Source organism: Aulonocara stuartgranti (genome assembly GCF_965226115.1).
Source record: "Aulonocara stuartgranti genome assembly, chromosome: 3".
NCBI classification, from domain to species: Eukaryota; Metazoa; Chordata; class Actinopteri; order Cichliformes; family Cichlidae; genus Aulonocara; species Aulonocara stuartgranti.
In genome coordinates this window covers 37839137-37862899 of record NC_138941.1, presented here as the reverse complement: position 1 = coordinate 37862899, position 23763 = coordinate 37839137, and the positions used below count along the sequence as shown (strand labels likewise).

The 23763-nt window shown below is 43.0% G+C and overlaps 1 protein-coding gene across 1 annotated transcript in view; it reads left to right on the top strand.

The window, feature by feature from the left end:
* Positions 1-23763, top strand: part of nwd2 (NACHT and WD repeat domain containing 2) — a 58497-nt gene that overhangs the window by 18416 nt on the left and 16318 nt on the right. Inside the window, 2 exon segments of the mRNA XM_082525953.1 lie at positions 6025-6141; positions 23165-23368. Coding sequence (XP_082382079.1) covers positions 6025-6141; positions 23165-23368 — 321 coding nt within the window.

The following is a 23763-nucleotide window of genomic DNA, read 5'->3' as shown; positions in this document are numbered from 1 at the left end:
CAACACCTACGCTTAATCTCCTGCACTCTTAACCGTCGGGAGGTTTGAGCTCACCTCAACCTTCTTATAGCCGGTGGCCAGCCTAACTAAGAGGCGCAAAAAATAAATAAATTAAAAGAGCGACGTTAGCCAGATGATGTTCTTTGGGCAATGTTTCCTCGATTAGAGAAATGAATAGACTCAGAGCAACTGGTTCCCACAAGCGCAAGCGGTGTGTTTACACTTGCCGAGTCTGTGCTGTCAGGTTTATGAGTGGTTAAAATGCAAAACAGCTTGTATGCCCCGGGATATACAGTCTCTGAAACACTTTAATTCATCTCAAACTGCTTATGTTTTGCATAACTGTTTCTTTGCCGTCTGCAGACATTTCCACATTGATTGGGCCATGGGACGTCTAAAAAAGAAGCATATTCTTTGTCCTCACTCATAGCATACTAGTTCCCAAGCCAGGTATCCTGACTCCACAATCAAAAGGATAAAGACTGAGGAATCCCAAAGGCGAGATTAGCTGCAGGAATAATAATTTAATTTCAGATATTTTGCTTTGTGGTTCAAGTTTGAACCTCCCAGAAGAGGCAACTGCACACTTTCAGACAAGTTTTAGAAACTGAGGCACATCGGTGCATTCGGCTGGCCCACAATTGCTGCACCTCTGCAAGCAGCTTTGCAACCCAGCTCCTGGCTTTCATCCTGTTCCTCCTGCGTTTCATCCTGTCACATCCGTTGCTTCTCCTCTCCCCCCGCCTTCAGGCACGGAGGTATTTAGCTTACAAGAAGCAGACTTATTCTCATTCACAGCAGCGCGCGCAGGCCAGCTGGCATAAATGGATCCTTTGTTTACGACTCCACAGTACACCCACGTTGGTCAACAGGCCTTCTTTTGGGTTTTGCTTATTGGTTTGAGGAGCTTCCCAAGCTGCGCCCGCTCTCATTTAGCTCTCAAGCACTTCCATCTGTTGTGGACGCTATTAAGCAAACAAACCTCATCTCGCATTAGGAACGCTGGTCCCAGCGCAGAGTTCGACAGCCTCTTAATAAGAAGAAATGTGATTTTGTTTGAGGAAACTGGCATCCTCGGAGTGCACCGTGCAGAACCCTCTGCCATAAAATATACATCTTCCCCAGCCATTTTTGCTAAAAGCCCACTCCCTCTTCTGCTGCTGATCTTATTACCTCACACTTTTGACAGCTCTCGGTGGCTGAGCTGCAACATCTGAAACACTGTGCCCAAATTACCCCGGTGTGTCAGTGCTTGACAGGTTTTCCTCAAAGTCATCTTCTCTCTGCCTTCATTATTGACAGCTTTAGCCTTTAGAGTCGAGAGTTTAACCTCTTATCATTGCTAAAATAAGAAAGTAACCACGGCATTAAGAGAGCTAACATAAAAGTCAAAATCTCTGCTTAACCCCATCGCCCCTTAGGTGGCCACTTTGTGTTTAAATCACTGCAAGAAATGTATATTTGGGTATGCATTGGGTGCTAAACCTGAGCTTTCCAAAATGGGCCGGTATTCATCAAACATTCTTAGAGATTTACTACATATTCTTAATAAAACTGCCTGCAGCACAGAGCTTAACATATATTCATGTTAGAACTGTATCTATTTTTACCCTTGTTTTTTTTTTAGCCTGAGAGTGCTTCTGTTGGTGGGGTTTTTTGATTACAGGCCCTTTTTTTCCTGCTTTTCCTGCATAATCCCAAAGTCTAATAGTCCGACATTCAATACATTAAAAAACAGGAAAAAAAAAAGGCTTCTCCTGCTCTTGACCCGCCACGGGCAAACGCCTTCCAAGGGCATTAGAAAGCTGCTTAGCAGAAGCTGCTCCATCTCTTACGTAAGCAACGGCACCCCCACCACTCTAGTTTAGGGAAAGCGTGGGGAGAGGGAAAGCTATCAGAGAGAGGAACGGCAAAGACAAAGTTGGCATAAAAGAAAAAGCGAGAAGGAGGGCGAAAAGACACAAGAAAACTGTGAAACGGTTCCAGCCAAATCCAGTCCCACTGGAAGCTTTCTTCATCTAACCCAATAAGCCTTCGTAACTATTCCCCCAGCCAACTGCTTTCCCTCTTAACTTCATTTACGTGTCCTTGCCTGTTTTGGATCGACATTCCCCCTGACTGTTTTTGTTGTTTCTCCCCATCCCTCTGTACTCCGGTGAAGCGCGGCAGGTGACGGGGCAAATTTAATCAGTATATCCTCCCCCACGCACATGCACGCAGTGAACAGATATGACTAATGTCGTCATTTAGCTTTTAATTACAGTGCATCCTCCCCAATCACCTGCTGAAGCCCAGTAGGAACCTATCGTAATCAGGGGCGCTCATCTCACTTCATTCCTCTTCCCTCCGGTCTTTGTCAACACGCGGACGATTGCCGTCCCCCGCACACGGCCATGGGAAGTAGATTAGTGGCGCTGATACGCAGTGACTGATGATGCCAAATGATGAGTTTTACACTACAGGCCAACTCGACGGATGCTAATCATGTGTTCCCACTAACGAGTGGGATAGGTTTTTTTTTTCCAGTTTTTTTTCTTTTTTCAACTTATAGTCTTCTGGTAGTTGAGGAAAAGGTAAAGGGTCTTTCTCTAACGAAAGCCACAGTTATTTATGTTTATGCAAGCGGTGCCAAATTAATTTGTCTTTTTGTCATAAACTGTTTTTAAAAGATGGACTTGGACATTCGTGGTTAGCGTTTTTTAAGGAATTGTATTGTGATGAAGAGGGTTGGGTCTCAATCGCAGTCTGGTGGTCTCTGATATAATGCAGGTTTAAGGTACTTCCTTGTTGGCTTCAGATTTCCAACCCAGAATCTACATCCTTGTTTTATACCGGTGGTCCCAAAACCCCGGAGTCATTTGGTACCGGGCTGCGAGAGTTGAAGCTCGGGTGTGAAATTTATGGTTTTCAGGGTTTTTATCGTTAACTCGGTTTCCCTGGGATGTTACTCTTGCAGCTCTTACAAATTAAACAAACACTGCACAATCATAGGGGGAAACTAGCTAACTTTTAAACCCCCTTTATTATGTCTGTTAATTTAAATAAGACCATCACTTACAAAATAGAGCATTGGAGTTTATAGACTTCTTTGCAAACGTTTCTCTTTTTAACCAGAAGATGTGCCCCCTGCTGGCCATTACATAGAAAGCATATTCAAGGCTACTAGCTTCAACATGGGAAGCAGTTTCCGTCTTTCATGTACAGTCTGTTTATTTACCATCTAGCTAAAACAAAAAAAGAAGATATTCTCTGGTTATAGCATCTTAAACTTGAGTGGTTAGAGCAACTGGCTTGTTTTCCAATGATAATATTTGCCTGCCTGAGGCTGTGGAAGAAATAAATATGCTGTTGACAGCTGTCGCCTTTCACAGTAATACAGCTGCTCACAGGTGCACAACAATCAAGCAGATGAGCTGAGGCGTAGTTCCAGCCCTCCTGCTGCTCTTACCAATAATGGGAGAAGCGAATATCTCCCAGACTGTCCCACACTCTCAATTTCTTTGCTGTCCAGTTATATAGGCCTGCCAGTCACTGCTGTTCTCTGCCAAGCTGCGGATGTGTCAGTCATTGTGCCAGGCTAAACTCATTTGAACTAGCAAGTGTGGTGAGCAGCAGAGCATGAAGGAAGACAGCAGCGATGCTGTATCACTTTGGCTTCATCTCAACCCTCTGAAAAACCTCCTTTTTGCCTCTTACGCTCAGCAAGCATGCAGTCAGTCTGGAAAAACAGCTAGTTACGAGCAGCAGAAGAGGGATGAATCATGGGATGATGCTCATACAATAAGGCTGCTGAAACGTGAGCTCCAAGTAGTAAAAGGCCATCATGTGTAGCCATCCATCCATCCATTATTCTTGAGCCTTCACAAGTCAGGCCCAATCCAGCGGGCTGATTTCAGGAAGATGGTAGTTGGTGAGCCCTGAACCAGCAGCATCGTGGTGGAGACACACACTCACATCTTTACAGGCGTTCCCTCAGCCTTCCCTCATCTACTGAGAAATCCTCCCTGCGGCGTGTTTATAGTTGGATTTGTCTCAACTGCCAAAACTTGTGACAAATGTGTTGAGGGAGGATGAGTGTGTGTGTGACTGGTGTAGTGGGTTTCATTGACAGCAAGCAGGTGTGTGTATGTGTGTGTTTAAAGAAAGTACTGGCTTTGCTTCAACTGATTTGCAGACTTTAAGCCCGCTGATCCCCTTTTGAGACGTTTTGCTTTGTTTAATTATACGTGGTCCCTTTTGTGAAATGACAAAACTTGGCATCAGTTTTCCTTAATTTTCCGTGAATACATTACTACTTTGGTTAAATGATTTCCTCTGTTTTATACGGCTAAGCTTATTATGCTTCAGTGTGTCCACAGAAACTGGCCATTCTGTAAGTTTTTAAATTATTGCCAAACAGAGTTTTCTGGGATCTGCAAATATTCTCCAGCTACAGCACGAAATCCATAGTTTTATTTTTTTAAAAGAAAAGGAGAACGCTTCAGTGAATTATTTATTCTTTTCTTATGGAGACTGATTATGAGATTAGTTTAAGTAAGCTATAGGATGTTAGATAATGATGACTGAGCTTAATGCCAGCCCGCCTCAGCTGATGGCTCGTTTACCACTGCAAGCTGCTTTGCAACCCACTCTGTTTGATGTGGCATCATAGGTGTTGCTGTTGTGTCCTGCTCTCTTCTGAAAGGTTTTCTATAAAAACTACACCCTTACTGCTTCCATAGGAATTAAGAAATACACTTAACTGATCATCAGTAATTGTGAGCACCTTTATTAAAGCATACATTTTGGCAGTCGGATGGTCTTCACACCTGTAGTTGGTTTACATTGGTCGAACTCGTGATGTTGATGCGTTTGTAAAGTTGTAGCTTTGGTTTAGTTTCTTTTGTTTGTGGGTGACAGAATAAATACAGGGAGAATTTACATTAATTTTATGGTTAGTTGCTGGCCCGTACTGACGATTTGTATACTCTGCACATCTATAGTACTCTGGTGCATCCCAGAAAGTGAAGCATACCTGTGTACGGTAGGTGTTTAGCTTAAATTTTCAGCATACACCTGGTAGTTGGCTCAAATCAAATTCACACCATAAACAGACTGCTCTAGAGCTCGGTACCGGGCCACTACCACCCCCTCTACAGAGTCTTTGTGTGATTGTTTTGGTCCACACCCAGGTGTAATTACTGTGTTCACAAAGGGAAATCAAACCTGACTTTGATTCAAACTGACTAAACTCTGCAGGTGTGAAAACACCCCAAGAAGAACTTGGCAGCACATTTTAGGTTTGCACATTTGCATCTAAACAAGCAACAAGACGTCTGAAACGACGTCCTTTAGAACGGACGAGACTAAAGTGAGGACGTTTGGCCGTAATGCACGGCGCCATATTTGTCGAAAGCCAGGAACAGCATTACAGAATAAACATGGTATACCAACTGTCAGCACAGTGGTGGAGGAGTGGGCTTGTTCTGCAGCCACAGGAACTCGGTACTATGCAGTCATTGAATTGACCATATACTCCTCTGTACACCAGTGTTTTCTAGAGTCAAATGTGAGGTCATCTGTCCCACAGCTAGAGCTGAAACTGGGTCATGCAACAGGACAACGAGCCCAAGCACAACAGCAAATCTGCAACAGAATGGCTGAAAAAGAAAAGAATCAAACTGCTGTCAAAGTCCAGACCTCAGCGTGACTGAAATGCAACTTCAATGAACTGAGGCAGCAGCGCTGTAAAGTGGGCTAAAAATCCTCCACAACCATGTGACACACTGATAAAATCATTGCTGCTGAAGGTGGTTCTACAAGCTATTGAGTCATGAGCCATGCTACAGTAACTGTAGCTCCAAAAGTAGCACCGAATTTAAATGAGTGCAGATGGGAATAATAATATATTTTGCCTAAACTGGTAATGAATTATAAAGTATTAAGCTGCTGCAAGGCACAATTTCCAGAACAATAATGATTCTGCATGTCTCTAATTTGTCTTTGTTCTTATTAAAACTGAGAATTGCTTGTTTGCGTGTTCAGGTGGTGGACCTGTACTGGGGGGTCGATCCAGAGGAGTGGGACAGTCCAGAGCTGCAGCGACTCAGAATGAAACTCCTGGAGGAATGTCTGAAGACCTCGGCTGGACCGTGCTTTGTCGTGAGTATCGTGCACTGCGTAGGTTATCCTTTTTAATGATCTGTTGACTTTGTGTTTACACGATAAGTACAAAAAATTCTGTGAAGAAAGCGTTTCCTTCTGCGACTGTTATTCGTTTCGTTACTTGCCTCTGATGTGGGATTAAAACTGGGCTGTTTTTGGGCTCACGTTCCTTTGAGTGAAATCGCATTTTACTTTTAGACCTGTCTTTGTGCTGAAACAAAGACTTTGACGAACCTTCGAAATCCTTTTGTGCAGCTTTTGTGTGGAGTGTGTGTGCAATCAATGTGTGTTTATTCTGTTTGACAGCGGACAATACGACAATACATGGGCCGCCTTTTTTCTGTTTTTCAGCGTGTACAGTTGTTAAAGGGGCCATCCTCCTTTCAGAGAATAGCATTCGAACAGTAACAAAAATAAAACTACCTCACCAAAGTAACAAAAATGCTCTGTCGCCTGTCAGCATGAATGATATGACAGTATTTCCTACAAATGGCGATTGTATTAGCGCTGGAAGCTCAATGCAAACTTAAAGATGCGCTTAAAGATGTGAAGACCTCTGGAAGGAGAGAGAATGGTGTGATACATCTTTACGCTTGACAGTTCAGTGATCTTTTTTTAGATAATTTTAGGGCACATAAAAAGGAAAAAAAAAACCAGGCCCAAGGAGGAAAGGATGGAGACAGGACTGCACCGAGGAAAATGACAGGAAGAGAAATTGATGGTGAATTATTCAAATGGAACAGATCCATTTCTAGAGGTTGAAATTGAGGTGAGAGATCACAGGGAGACATAATGCATTATGCGTGTAGCAGGAGCGCTGGTCTCTAGAGGGAATAATCCCCATCCTCGGAATGACTTTTGTATTTCCTTCTTCTCCTATCGTCCACGCACTGCTGCCTACTGCTATTCTAATTCAGCTGTTGTCATCGCCGTCTGTCACAAACACATTTCACTACATCTCAGATTCATCGTACCTCGTATCCAGTGGAGTGAGGCTACTTATTTCGAGCACTTCCTCCAGCTGATTAAAACAAGACACCTAATGCCGCATGGGGAAATTTCATTCGCTGGACGGATACAGTATATTTAATAGTTCTTAATATGGCATCGAGACTCCTAACTCATCAGTTTTCTTGAACGTAAACCGACCTCAGCCCAGCTGAGTAAGTAAGTGAGAAACCAGAGTCAAGCTTTTGTTTGGAGCTGTAAAATGAAGCCTTTGCAGTTAAGGGTTGCAGTTCCTCAAAAGTCCACTAAGTGCACATCAGCCTTGAAGCATGAGTGCTATAACCATTGTAAGCGTTTTGAGTGGATATGCAACAGTTTGCAAGCTCAAAGATTTCTATGGAAGTGCACTTCTTGCGACATCTTTTCTCCCGGCACTCTGTCGCAGCATTTCCCAATGTTTCTGTGATATAGCGTCAGCCCAAGCAGGCTAAACTGGCCTAAAATGATCACATGCGATTTAAAAGGAAGTGGCACAACCTCCTCTTTGTGCCGCTGCCCGGTGTTTGTCGTAGTGTTGAACACGCCGCACTGATTTCATTCATTCCTGTCGCCTCTCCGCTCTCTGTCCCTGCTGCAATTTCACCAATTTAACCCCAACTGACCTCCGAGCAACACCACACTGCACACTCAGGGAAAGTAGACACAGGTACACACACACACACACACACACACACACACACACACACCCCTTTGTTCTGTCTCCAATCCACCTTTCTTCTTCTATCCTACTTTCCAGCGTACAAACAAACACCCTCACAGGACGTTGCAAACAGAGCACAGTGACCTGAGGGAGACTGAGAATCACCTCGGGTGTTTTCTAACTTTGGGTGATCGAGACTGTTCCACACACCCGTACACAAGCATGCACACATCCTCCCCCATCTGGCTGCTTAAATCTTTAATAGAATATTCTAGTCCTGCGCTCCCCGTGGTGAATGTATTTATGCCGAGGAGTCCGCAACACCTCCACAGGATTAAGTCCCATTCAGACTTGTCAAAGCCAGCTGCTGCGCTCCCTGCAGCGCGGCTCCCTGTCGTCGCCACGCAGGCCGTTCGGGCGGGATGGCGGCCCCGTTTCCAGGACTGGGGAGCTCAAAGTGGCGGCGGCGGGCCCTTTGATCTGGGACTTGGATCCTCATTTATGACAGTTCTGGGTTGTCTGAGCTGTCTCTGGAGTCCCGTTTATTTTTACAGGGCGGTAGACCTAGATATATATGTGAGGATGGGGAGCATGTCAACAGAATTTAAGATCTTGTTGTTTCAACAACAAGGTAGGTCGTAGGTTTTAAGGATGTGAGGCTGTGTGAGGATTCAGTTTTCTCATTTTGCATCCTTTACGTTTATTTATCTTATTTGTTTTTGTATTTTACATCCTTGCAAACTCAGCTGCAGTCTCTCGTGGTTTCCAGACACAGTTATCTTCAGACCTTCTCAGGGGCTGTCCAAGTGTCACCCCAGCTAACACACATACACAAACACGTGGCAGTAAGAGGAGACTTCAAAGACAGACAGGTCTGCCGGGTATGCAGCCCACAATGACTGTCACAGAGCCCAGTGCATCGACCAGAGAGGAGGGATGGCCAGAAGAAAGGAAAGAGAATAAACTATGAAAAGCTACTTTTTTTTCCTGCATGCAGACACTACAGAGGGAACAGAGGGAAAGGATTGACGTGTAGTGTAGGTGTGTTTCTTGCTGCTACAGAGGATCTGTGAAACAACAGGAAACCTTTTACACTTTGTTTGGTACGTACATGGCTCTCTACATATGCTTCCATGCTGTGCTGTACTCAGATTCTAACTCACAGCTTTAACACCTTGTCTAACATATCTCGCTTCTAATAACTGAAACAAAAACATTCATTTTCTCTCTTGCCACAAGGGGTCGCCACAGCGGGTAGCGCTGCATGGTTTGTTTGGCAGCTTTAAAGCCATTGCTGACTGATCTGTGCCCAGTGAATGCAGTAACCACAACACCATTGCATGCACTAACTAAACTACTGCAATATTGTGCTACTGAGATGGCCACATGTTCACATTCAAATCACAGCAACGGTTGCCTCAAGGTGCTTTATACTATAAGGTAAAGATCCACGTTTGTTCTCTTACTTCTCTCTTCTCTAAAGTTACCTGCAAGCTCGTGTGCATTCGATAATCAGACAATCCTCTCACCTTCTTGGCAAAGTTGAAGTGATTACAGATGAGACCTTTGATTGACATGTAACACCTTGGTAAACACAGTAAAGGCGATCAGAGCTGGGAACCATCAGCAATAAAGGGATGAGTGAATTGTTTCCTGTGCAGATGCCTCGAGCCGTTCCTCTCTCGAGCTACATAAGTTTAACACGTTTCTGTTGCTAGCATCCAATAAGAGCATGATATAAGTTATAGATCATGGTTGGGCAATATGTGAAGTTTTCAGCAGATCAAGCCACAACCTTACAGAGTTCTGCAGTCAAGTTTCAGCTTAGTTCAATTTTAGTGCTGTAGTGAAACACAAGAATAATTGGCTCAAGGTATTTTACATTGTAAGGTGAAGACCCTACAGTAATACTGAAATGGTTGGACGTGCGGGTTACAAGTTAATTGTTAACCAAATAGAACAACCCCAACCAACCTCCCTGAGCCTGGCTCTGCTGGAGGTTTCTTCCTGTTAAAAGGATCCCACTATCGCCAAAGTACGGAGCGCCGCAAAGGACATTGGAGAAAAAAAATAAAGATGAACTTCTGTGAGATCTCGCTAAAGTTTTGCGAGTTCCTGAGCTACTTTTGCGAGATCTCGCAAAATAGGCTGCTCCTTCGCAGGTCGCATTTGAAGGTCGATTACGTCACAGCCAGGCGACAAAGGCTGTTCCAATTCGAAGGCCACTCCAAATGCGTCCGTCATTAACCCCGAATTTGATGGATGGGTTGGGTGTATCCTTTGTTCTCCAACCTATCCCATAATTCATAGCGTGGCCCAGCCAATTCCAGTTTCCAACAATGGCAGCAGCTACTTAGAGTAAGAAAGAGTAATCTTAAAACTATCTTGCAAAAGTTCATGTTCATTTTTTTTTTCTCCCATGTCCCTTGTGGGGCTCAAAGAAGGTCGTCTCATTGTTGAGGTTTTCTCTGTATTATTGTAGGGTCTTTATTTTATATTATAAAGTACCTTGAGGCAACTGTTTGAATTGAATAGAAGTCTCAGTGACAGTAAATCAGCAAAATAAAATTGGAAAATAAAAAATCTGTTAATAAAAAAAAATCTTGTCCTACTATAAGAAAAGTAAAGAACTGGAGAACACTCACACAAAACAAAACACATCAAAATTCAGCAAACTAACAATGATGTTGCTTATATAAAATAATTTGCAAAGCAAATAAAGAAAACAAAGAAAAACTACTACGGCAGTGTGAGCTTTCCTTCTGCAGGAATTCTTCTCTTTCATAACAGTAGTTTGATTTCCATTTAAGAAGCAAAATGAAGGTGGGCTGAGAGCTTCGGTCTGGCATCACAGCTTTCACTGATGAGATGATGAGGTGCAGGTGTCCCAGCTGCAGCACACACATGCAGGCTGTTTTTAATTAGGATGACATGCCTCCTCATTTCCTGCCTTTCTATCATCTTAGCCCCTCCCACCATCAGCTTTAAGTAACGTCAGCAAAGCTGCATCACCTGTCACACACAAGCATCACCTGTTTATAACACAGACTGATAGATGTCAGTGACTTTGTTTCTCAGCTGCTTCTTCAGATCGTGGCGTGATGTTGCTTTTTGGGATCTTTCAGCCTGCTTCACGTCATCACACAGGCTTTGTTGAGGTGATTCAGCAGGTTTGCTGTAATCAGGCCTGTGTGTGTCAAAAAAATGCAGCTAATCACAGTTAATTCATGATTTAACAAGGGCGGGCAGTTACTTCCACACATGGCCAGGTACGCTTGGATCTCTTTTTCTTTTAAAAAATGAAGACATGATTTTAAAAACTGCATTTTGTATTTACAATGTGTTTGATGATCTGAAACATGTCAGTGTGACAAATACGTTTTTCACAGCGCTGCAAGTGTTAGCGAGAGAAACACCAGAGGCACGGCGAGAATGTGCGACCATCTAGATTTGGAGTCGCCTCACTTCATAAGACAGGCTCGACTGTTATATAACCAGCTTTGTTATTGGATGTGTCAGTCTTTCTTTATGAGTAACAGCCACATGCAGCGAGCGTCACTCAAAATGCACAACTCAACACAAGACAGGTGCCAGTGCGGGGCTGTGAAACAGACACACACACACCTGGCTACGAGGGGCTTTTCTCTAACCTGTCGATGCAATAAAGCTGGTCTCCATGGCGATGGTAGGGGTTGGCATGGTGATGGTGTCACTGACCCGGAGATTAAGCATGACAATGAGCCATGACTTTTTTTTTTTCCTTTTCCTTTTCCTTTTTCTTTTCTTGTCCTTCGCTCTCCAGTGGTCTCAGATTTCCCCCCGTTACAAAAAAACTAAACTAAAACTTGACGATCGCCTCAAGGAAACGTATCAGCAAACTGTTCTGGCTCTGCTTCCCCAGCTTTACTGGATGTAAGAGGATAGTTGAGGATACTGTAGCTCGTGTTTGTTTCCCACTGCTTCTCCTCCATTCAGTTAACATGATGTAAGCGCTAATACGATATCCCAGACCTCTTTTCTTCAATGATACTGGAAATTATGTCTTCATGCTTGTGGAAAGATTGCTCCGATTCAAGCGTAGCTTCTTGGACAGTGTGAAGTGTTTATGCAAATCCATCCGACGCGCTTATTCTAAGCAAGTTTTGGCCACAGAGTGTTTGTACTGAGGGTCAGGATGCATACTGGTATTAAACCTACCCAGCTCTTGACTGCACTGATAAGCTGCTCCTCACAGCTTCAGAAAATCAAATGCTTTTCAAGTGGTGGGAACATTTCTTGACCTTTTATTTCTTTATCTTAACCTTCAACTCAAAATCCAGATCATCTACTGTTATTTTAGTCCATCTGGATATATTTTCTTACTCTCCTGAATGCATTTGTTCCCACTCAGCTGCAAATCTTAAAAAAAAATCATGCCACAGAAAGGCTCATGAATTTCAAATGGGTGCTGCAGTTTTTTTTATACAATGCATTACTCATGCAGGAGTAATTAGGATATATTTTAGGGGCTTCTTAAAGCAGCAGGAAAACATGTGGGACTGAAATATTGTTCCAGTGTTCATTTAAAGAAGACCTCCCATGTGCAAAGCTCAGCCTTCAGACAGCTTTAGATGCTGAGTTTGAGGCAGTTTTCTTCACTCGTTGCCTGTTTGATGTCAAAGGAAGTAAATACCCTAAATACACAGAGACACACAGGTTGCAAAGAAGCTCCGCCCTCCTGTTGCTCATACTATCCGGTCGTTAAGTAATGACGTGACGAATCGTACTTCCGGGCCTAAAGTAGTCGTTTAATATGGCTTTTGTGTTGTTAACATGTTTAATGTTATGTATTTTCTTCTATTTAATCTCAAAAAGCTCCTAAAACAGTCAGTGATCACTGTTGACCTCCCTCGGCTTTTATTACCGCTAATCATTTATTTAAGCTCAGTTTTTAAAACCTTAGGATGTAACTACAGCCCAGCCCATGCAGCAGTATATGAATGACTAACCTCGTATTGTGGATGGATTATCTCAGTTGTTCTCCTGGCTGAAGTTTGGTCCTTTTACAGCATCCTGCCATGCAATTACATTTGTTCCTGACCACCGAGAACACTCACGTTAACTTTTATCGAGTGGAAAAAAAGTTAGCTTGTTTATATTATGCTAACATAGCTGTGTCGCTAGCGGTCACGTAGCACATCATTATATACCAGCTAGCCCAACTTCAGTAACCCTACAAACGTCACTGCTGTTTAGTTTTCTGTCTTCATTTATGTTGGAAGTGATAACAGAGCTGTACGTTTTAATTTGTTTCCAAAACCCCGCAGTCAGGACATGCTATATTGTATTTAGATAGAAGCTAGCGAGCTAACTTCCTGCTAACTTCTAACTCCGTTAAATGTCATAAATTCCGTTTTCATGGATGACTGGATGTTAAACTCAATTGTTACACCTGGTAGAGCAGAACGCTGATCATTTTATTAAAGATGAAAGACTTTAGACAGTTTTTCAACTCTCAGTAATGCCATAGTGATCGTTTGATATATGGACCTGCAGCGGAGTTTAGGCCCAGACACGGCTAGTGACGTCAGACTTAACGACCGGATAGGCTGTCACCAGGCCATTAATGAAGTCATATTTTTGAAGCCTCATTAGATGAGATTAGTTTTTTCTTCTTGGCATATCAAAATTGTAACAAGTGAGGGGGTGCATCTGAATTTGAACCCACCCACTCATTCGCTAATGACTTGTTAATCAAATCATTAGCCAATGAGCAAATCCTGGACAACCCTCCTTTCTGACACTCAGAATGACCCAAATTCACAAAATGGATCATAAACTCTGCAGGAAGTGTTCACAGAGTCAGCAGGCCGTTTCCCCAGACCAGTGAAACCCAAAGTGTGGGCCCGGGCCCCTGGTGGGCTGCAAAGGTACTGCAGGGGTGTGAATTAAGTGAATTTAAAAAAAGGCAGGTTCAAGGCACTTATCCATTTGGATTCACTTACCATATTTCATATTATATACTAGCGTATCATACATGTACTTTGAAATCTGCATTTAAAAGTTTCGCTTTTAGCAGTATTGCTTTTTTTAAAGCCACAAGTTACCGTACATGGATGAGAGAGTTGAGTGCCCTAATCAGCTGGTGCTGTTTAGCTGGGTTATCAAACTGGATTTATAAACTGCATATGTGCAATGCACAGAGATACATATCAGATTAGTGCTAAGCAACTAATAAAAATCCAAGAATTTCACTCCCCCATATAAAGCACAAACATGTTGGGTGGATGCAACATCATAACATTCGTTAGATAATACGTTAATTGTGCTCCAAATATAACAAACAGCATAATCACATTGAAGAAGTCCAATCCAAGTCGTGGATGAGTCTCAGCTGCCTGTGTTAGAAGACCTATCAGTCACTCAGTAATGGATCGATGGGCTATAAAAAAAATTTTTCACCCCACTCCAGGAAGCCAAAACTAATTTTAGGCCCCAAACATGCTTTTTCATGCTGTAACACAGGAGTCCTTTTGGAGCCAGTCTCAAGTAGATCCTAGAAAATATGCTGTTTTTGCACTTCTGCATTGGCGTCATGTATAAGCTCTAAAGGCTGGTTTATTCTATCTATTTAGGACAGCCAGTCAGAAGAAGTAAATGGACAGTAGATGAATCAGAGGAGAACGTGACTGCACCAAGAAACAGTATGACATGGATAAAGAATACACAAATCAGTTCAGATTTGAACAGTTTTTTAACCATTCTGTTCTAGTGAAGTCAAAATGATGGTGAAAAACTAATTTCTTGCAAAATTACCATGACGATTGGCACATACTACATGCTGATAGGCTCCAGTTTGCACATAGTGAGATGTAACACAGCTCTCAGTGTCAGAAAAAAACGTTTTTTTCTCTCATCATCTGCTTCTGTTCAGAGCCATATTTCCCTCTGCTGTGCAAAAGCTTATGCAGCAAATACCCGAACAGTTGACTGTGTGTTTCATTGATTAATTGACCGTGTGAGTGATTGATTTGCTAATTCATACTGTAGCTGTGCACAAAATCTTTGCTGCCTCTCTCAGCTGGCTCATCAGATAAAGTGCACTTAGTCAGAGTATATAGCCCCTTACCATCACCCCCCCCCCCCCCCCCCCCCCTTTCAAGGATAAAAAAAACAGAGTAGAGAAAGCGGGAGGGAGGCAGAGTTGGCACTGCCATTTGGCCACTGTGTGCTTTGCTATTGCCACTTTGGCTTCATGTGTTTTCTGCACAACCTAAAGTGTATTAAGAAGTAACTTCTCTCAAAAGACTAGCATATGGAGTGACACACTCACACACACAAGAAGGAAGTTGTCAGCTTCCAGGCAGTAATCCACCATTGCGTATCTGCTCTCCGGCTAAGACACGGGTGTTAAAGCCACCCGGACAATATTTGCAATTTATTTGTTTCTTCATTTACAGTTTGACTTCAGTAAGCTAAGTAGGTGACAGAAGTGACAGACGGGTGGATTGGTGTGAGTGTCTGTGTCTGTGTAGGCATCTGAACACCTGATTTTGTAATTTTGATAGGAAGCATCAGATGGTTTTATCTTAATCCCCATCTCTACACACACACACACACACACACACACACACACACACACACACACACACACACGTGCATGCACACAGCTACTCCATTCGCCCTACATCACTGGGATGCAAGCTGACAGAGACTTTGTCAGCAACTTGGAGAGTGACTGTTCTCTCCTCTCTCTACCTCTCTCTCTCACACACACATGCACGCACACACACACTCAGTATTACTATAGCTCAGCCCAGTGCCTCCATCCTCTCCGACACATCACTGCAGTGCCGTGAGTCACAGAAGGTCATCTGAGGTAGGCAGATGAGTTGACCTGCAGGGCATTTCAGTGTTCACAGGTTCCTGGAAGATCTAAGCTGCACCTAAACATTGATTCTGAAATAGGTTGATTTTACATAACGTAAAAAAATGGCTGGATCAAAATGGTCACTGCCCACCTGAGTGTCCCCAATGTGGATAACTGCTGAACTCTGTGGCTTTCTCCATGTGCCTGAGCAGCGTGTATGGTGCTGTAGCAAGAGGTGAGTTCAATATAGAGTTTGGAGGAGTGGAAGAACATCTGTGTTTCTTTTGGCTCTGAAGAAAGCCATCAGCTAGCTTAACTACAAAGACCAATGGCCATTCATTCTAAGATCAATTATTATTATTATTATTATTATTATTATTATAGTTCATTAGAGCACATCCACTGTATTCTACTCTGTTGTACTTGCTGCTACAATAGAGCCAGGCTACTTTAAACTCAATCTGATATACAAGAATAGGCAGTGCTATCCAGTTTTTAAAATATGTTTGAAAATACAAATGCTGAAATACAAATTTAACCTCCAGATTTAATTAGATTGTCCAGTTATTAAAGCAAATAGACTCACTGCACGAGAAAAACAAATTCTCACAGATTCTCACAGCTTATGTCAGTCAGACACATAGAGTTACATTTATAAAATCTTCAAGGGACCCCAACAAGATCTCTTTAAAAAGGAAAACGTGATCATCAGTTGGTTTGAGTGTTGTTTTAGTTCTGTACAAGCCCACTGGACACTTTCTCCTGAGAAAAAGGAAAAACTTTAGGCACCTTATTAGGTACACCTGTTCAACTGCTCATTGGAATAAATACCTAATGAACCAATCACATAACATCTCAGTGCATTTCGACATGTAGACATGGTCAAGACGACCTGCTGCAGTTCAAACTGAGCATCAGAATGTGGCATGGTTGTTAGTCTGAGTATTTCATAAACTCCTGATCTGCTGAAATTGTCCCTCACGACCATCTCTATGGTTTAAAGAAAAAGGTCTGAAAGTGACCAGAATGCTTCATACTGACAGGAAAGAAAGAGTAACCTAAATGCAGAAGCGCGTCTCTGGACAAACATTGAACCTTAAAGCAGAAGACCGCTCCGAGTGCGACTGCTGTCAGCTAAAAAACAGGACGCTAAGGCCTCAGCTTTGGTGGGCTCACAGGACATTGTTTGATCTGATGAGTCTTGATTTGTGTTGCGACATTCAAATTTTAGGATCAGAATTTGGTGTAAACAACAGGTGTTGTGGTGTAATGGTGTGTGTGTTGGGGGGATTTATTGGCACCCTTTGGGCCCCTTAGTATCAGCAGAGCATCATTTAAACACCTAAATACCGTTGCTAACCATGTCCATCCTTTCCGATCGCTGCTTCGATCAGGATAAGAAACACATGTCAACATGAACCTGGAATCTGGGACGTTTGGAACACCTCGTTGAACCATAAAGAATCAAAACAGCTCTGAAGGCGCAAACTTGGGTCCAACCCAGTGTTCCTAACGAAGAGGTCAAAGGGCAGTGAAAATCTTTCCAAAAGGCACCAACACCAGAGCACAGATCCAGTTTGGTGGCTGAAGGTTTGCACACTTACTTCCTGCACATGTATCTTCATGCTGTCCCAGTAGCTCAGTCTCAGATGTTGCTGCTTGTACAGAACACAAAACCTGTGTTATCACATTGATCTCAGTGAGGTTTCAGGTTGTTTGTTGGTTTAAGTAACAAAAGGAAATGCGATATTTTTGTCTTTGTTTTTGGAGTGCAAATGTTAAAAAAGACAAGAAACCACATGGTTTTCTTCATTCTCTCTTATTTGGAGCACTCTGAGCCAAACAGTTCATTCGTTACTTGAAACATTTTGGGCTTGGATCCAGCTCATGACACAACTGAAGATAGCGAGCAGCCTGCCCTACTTTTCTGTGAAACTCTTTATTTTGGCAGGAAGAGCAGGCGGGGAGTCGCGCACAGGGGGAATCCCAGCCTTCTCCTGACATTTCTTGCTTGTATTGTGTCTGTCTTTTAAATTTGCCTGGCACTTATTTTGCTCTCACATTGGCATTCTTGTTTTAATGGGCTTCTTGCTTTATTGGAAATAAAGTCACAGTAGCGCTAAGCCTGTTGTTTCATAAAAGCCCTTAGCTTTGCTTTTTGTTGCCAGAGCACCATCTTTAATATGCTGTTGCACTCAAACACGGCACACCTCCTCCGAAGCAACTGACACAACCATCTTGTACGTTCAAACGAACGCTCGCTACATGGACACAAAACTGGTTGAATGTAAATGAATCTCACTCAGGCGACGGTAGGCCGTCCTACGGACACATGCCGTCATCTGATCGTTCTCTGCATCTTCTCCCACTGCGACTGCCAAGAGAACAAGAAGTCCAGCGTGGAACGGCTTTGAATCGTCATTGAAGAGGGGGGCGTACTGTCGCCGTGGCTTTCCCGCTCATCGGAGCTCGCCGTCATTTGGCTTGTAGCTCGCACGGTTTGTGTCATGACACGTGGAGTAAAGATCAGCTGGTTTTACAAAGGAGGTCTTCTAGTATCTTATTTATTTTTGCTCTCATTGTCCTCAGATGAGGCTGATAGAGAGCAGCGAGAAAGGCGCCAGAAAATGGCCCAGATGATTTCTAGTGGTATTGAATGTGCTGTCACTCCAAAGCTGACGGGAAGCTCGACGGCTCACTGGAACTCTTGGCAGATATGCCACGCGGAGTTCGAGATAATAGCGGGATGAAGAGGCTGTGATTTGATTCGATGCTGCCTAATTATTCGTCCACTCTTTGCAGTGTTCTTGCATCTGACTTAGAAGATTGTGGATGAGATTGTGGGTATTGGCTTGGCATATGATGGTGATGATAATAACCTTTACTTATAGCACACAAATTCAATTTCACAATCCTAACTTCCACTTCCCTTTAATTAGTGCATTCAGTTCCTTTCCTTCAAAACAGCCCCGTCTGCTCTATATGAAAAGCAAATCTGCTTATTTTCCCTAATACTGCTTATTACTGGGAATTAGAAAATTTGGACCATGTCTGTGCATTTTACAGCCACTTGTCATTCAAATGTTTTTGTGCACCAGCAGAACAAATCTGTTTTTTGAGATTGTCGCTTATGTTTAAGGGTGCACTCTGCTTTATTTGAATATATATATATCTATTAGGGGTGCAACGATATTCGTATCGATATTGAACCGTTCGATACAGTGCTTTCGGTTCGGTACGCATATGTATCGAACAATACAACATTTGTAATTTATTTTATCAACTTTCCTTCTGACGATGCTGTCTGTGTTGAGCGCTCAGTGAATCTGCGTTCGACTACTCCGCCTAGGCTGCACTGTCGAGCGCAGATCCACTGAGCGCTCAACACAGACAGCATAGTCAGAAGGAAGAGCGCAGGGCAAGCTAGCGAGACAGAAGTTAAGCTCTCCTTGCAAGATGGACCTCCCCCACCCTCATTCAGATCTGGCGTTTGGAATTATTTTGGTTTTCATGTGACGTATGACCCTGAAGGTAAGCGAGTCATGGACTAAAGTAAAACAGTATGTTGGATGTGCCATGCAATGCTTAATTACATTGGTGTGAACTAGTGTGTTAGCGCAGTTAGCTCGTTAACGTGTTGGCCGTCTAGCCCCATGCACGGGGCGATCGGCGGTAGCTCGTTAACGGAGATTTGCCGTGTTGTGGCGTTAAGGTCATTTCAACGAGATTAACCTGAAAGCACTAGTGGGAACACAACAAATATGACTGCACATTTACGCCGACATCATCCTAGTGCAAAGACAAAAACAACAAGCATGCTACTAACTTTAGCCGAGTCATTTAGACAGCTGTTAGCACGTGATTCTCCTTATGCTGCTGAGAATATAGCCCAGAAGAAGCGGATAGTATAGCTTTTATTTTGGAAAGAGACATTTCTCTGTAATAAACTCTCTTTTCCAAAGATGAGTGATTCCTCAATCAGATACAGGGCTTGCAAAATCGCTAGCCCGACGTCCTGGGGCTAGCGATCTTTCCAGTCGGGCTACCAAAATCTATCTCTGCCCTGCCCGTCGGGCTATTGTAGGAAAAATATATGTCAATGCTTTTGCATTCTTTCAGAAATGTAGCTGGGTAATTATGTCATTGGCATCGGTGAGCCACTGTCAATATGTGACATATTGAAATCGCGTTTGAATTTGCGCTTGTTTTTTTGCTTTCACTTTGCAATGACAGCACTGATCTGTGAGTGATGATAATTTGTGCACCAATTCCTCTGACATCGTCTTATTAATCGTTAGCTTACTATGCAAACATGACAAGTGAAATCTCCCGCAGCAAGCTTAAACATGTGAGAGGTTGATCGCGCAGAGAATCGCTGAGCTTATGTGAGTGAGCGTGTAAAAGCATTTCAGTTCTGCTGAGCCAAATAAGACAGGTCAGGGTGAAGAAGTGACAGCCAAAGAAAAGCTTACCACAAAACGGAGAAGTTATGACAAATCAGACTATAAGGCAAAAAGAAAGTGCAGCTTTATGGTTTCATGGACAAAAGAATTTCTGTGGCTGCAATATGACGAGCTAAATAACCAGGGCTGCACATAAGTGGTCCGCAGGTGCGCATTCGCTGTCAAAATAAAAAACGCGCACAAGGGTTAGGGTTAAATTTAAAAACTGTACTTTTGAGTTAAAATATATATTTATAATTTTAATAAATGACAAATTAAAAAGGCATGAACATTTTTTTTGTATCGAAAAAATATCGAACCGTGACACCAAAGTATCGAACCGAACCGAACCGTGAATTGTGTGTATCGTTGCACCCCTAATATCTATATATGTATATATGCTTGACTTTGATCACCCTCATGGTTACAGGTGGGCTGGAGCCTATTCCAGCTGCATGGAGACAGCAGGAGATGGGGTACAGCCTGTGACAGGACTAGAAGATAGAGACAAAGAGACAGACAACCATTCAGATATACGGGGAATTTAGAATAACTTGTTCTCATTAACTGCATCTCTTTGGATTCTGAAAGGAAACCTGAATACTTAAGGTGGTAAAACCACACAAACGCAGTCCAGCCAGATGGTGGATTTAAACCCAGACCATTCCCTGCTGTAAGGCAACAGCGCTAACCTCTGAAAATGTTCCCTTTTTAAGTCATTTTAATTGTTACTGTATTGAAAGCACATGTCAGAAGCAAGATTCAGGAAAAATCAGAACAGGTATTATAATAAAAACATCTACCTCAACATGCCTTATACACTGAGTTTCGAGCAACAAGGGCCGAGTTGGCAGCTGCTTTTTTGCATGAAGCTGAAGCCTAAATCAGATGCCTCTGCAAACTCCTGAAAAATAGTCCTGTGTAATATGGCAGCTTCATGCCTTATTTCCCTCTTCAAATGACATACATTCAGGTGTATATATTTCCATAATATATAAGAATGTTTGCATGTTAGCCACCGGGTTGGTTTCAGTTTGAAAGCAGGATGCAGACAGGTCTGTGTTTGTGCCTGCAGGAGAGTCGGAGCACTTTCGTTTTCATGCTTGCGTGCAGAAACCTGCCTGTGGACACGTACAATACTGGCTACCAGGCACCAAAATAATTTGAAGTGTATTTTTCTCATGTCATCGTGTTAGCATAGGTTTAGGAAATATTAAAAATACTGCAACGGTATTCATTGTGTACTGCCCACCCACTGCAATACAGATCAATCCCACTGGTTGCCTGTCTGCACCTCTGCATACAGCATGAAGAGAAAATAATGCATACCTGCCGGCCACTTCATTAGTAACATGTTGCTAGTGCTTGGTTGGCATAACAAGTAAAAAAAAGTCTTTTTGTTTGAGTAAAAAGACAAAAATTTGATTGAGTTGTCACGAAAAAAAGTTTCTGAGCTCTGTGGGTAAAAGCGTATACTGCTTATCCACCTCATGGTGTAATCATCAGTCAACCTGACAGGTTAGCATATAGCATCAATATAGCAGCTGAAAACATCAAGTTGCTGCCATGTAATTAGCTCATATGCGCATTAACAAGCATCTGAACACACACACACACAAGGCTTCTGATTGTTGAGTAGCCAACTCAAAGTCACTGCCTTGACCGATGCTCAGGAGGTAAAGCAACTCATCTACTCATCAGAAGGTTGACGATTTGCTCTAGTCTGTATACTAAAGTACCCATAGGCAAGAAACCGAACCCCAAATCGCTCCTTGTGCAAAAAAAAATGCTTGTTAATAAGGCATGATGTATTAATCGCTTTGGGTGCTCATGTATAGTAAGAAGGCACTAAATAAGAAGCAGTCCATTTACCTTTTTAACCTCGTTTGGATCCATTCATAAATTCAAAAAAGTTTTATTAAAATAGTGCCAAATTGCAACAGCAGAGGTCTCAAAACATAAGTTAAAGATCCTACAATAACACAGAGAAAGCCCAAAAATCAGGCAGCCACCTGTGAGCAAACGCTTGGCAACAGTGGGAAGGAAAACCTCCCCTTTAACCAGAAGAAACCTCTGACTCAACCAGGCCCATCTGCTGCGACTGGTTGGGGGTGAGGCGAGGAAGACCGGACAAGAGACAGACTTGTTAGGGCAGCGGTCTCCAACCTTTTTGCGCCACGGACCGGTTTATGCCCGACAATATTTTCATGGACCGGCCTTTAAGGTGTCTCAGATAAATACAACAAAATAAAACCAGTACCGGTACCGAAAAAAAGAAAATTTATTCATAACACACGTGAGAAGACCCAGGAAAACCGAGTAAACGATAAAAACGATAACAAAATAACGCTGAAAAACGATAAAAAACCTGAAAACTATACATTTCACACCTGAACCTCAACTCTCGCGGCCCGGTACCAAACGACTCACGGACCTGAGTTAGGGAACATAAGTGTATAGAAGTCAGCAGAACAGGTGAAACAGTATTAGGACATTTTCATGGTTCTTTACCTGCTTTTTTTAATGTCTTGAGTGTTTCTGGCTCATGTATGAAGGGTTAAACAAACAGTAACTAATAAAATAAATAACTGGTGGAAAGCTTGTGTCTCCTTCTGTAAACTAAAGGTTTCTCTTTCACAGCGCTGTATGTTGTGATATTTGTGTGATAGTGATTAACTTTTGGTGAGCATTATTTCTGAACCCTCACCGAATAAATATTTCTGTGTGGGGAAAAGAGGCGCATCATTTCCTTACTGTAACTGTCGCGTAAAGCAATTTCCATCCTCCATAAAGCTGTCATCGCTCAGCACGGTGCGCACGGGAGTGGGGATTGCGGCAGCAGTTACATCCCTGCCGTCACAAAGTGGCTGCTTGATGTGCCCACCGCACCGCGTGTGCGCCCGTGGCTCTGAAATTGCTTTAAATAAGTTGCACTGTGCGCATCATTGACTTCGCCATTCACCCCGCGCCACTGATCCAAAAAATAGAGCCCCCGAAACTGTCGCGACGAGACGCATTTCCCGCCTCTCCTTCTCACCTCGCCCTCTTCCTTTCTCTCCTTCTCCTTTTTCTTTCCATCAGGGTCTGGTGGGAGAAAAGTACGGCAGCATCCGAGTGCCGGGGGAGGTGGAATCGGCGGAGTTTGAGATGATCTTGGATGCAGCGGTGGAGGCGGGGCTGGACACACACATCCTGGAAGAGTGGTACTGCAGGGATGAAAACTCGGTGCCACCCGCATACTACCTCAAACCCAAAGCCCAAATGCTCAAGAACTACCAGAACTCTGTGAGTCCAGAGCTTCAATCGCACTCAGTCACACTAACAGGAGGCTCCCGCTGTTCGTGTCCTTGATTTTTGTGTGGAATGAATTAAATTCAGCGTGCAGGAAAAAGAAGAGCAGCTGTTCTTTGAGGTCGATGAGTGAACTTTGTCTTTTTAAATGTTTCACATCCTTGCAAATCAGCCTGAAAAGCCACTTAAAGAATCTGTTAGCAACATTTATTTTAAATAAAACGTCCAAGGTCTGCCTTTAGCTTTCAAGAAGTAGTACGCCTCAGTTTTCTTAAGTACACCATCTTGATGTTCTCTTGAGCTTCGCTGAAGTAAAAAAAAAAGTGCTGTGAAAGACTTTGATGATAAAAATAATCACAGAGAAAATTCAAGATTTAAGCATTAAAGAG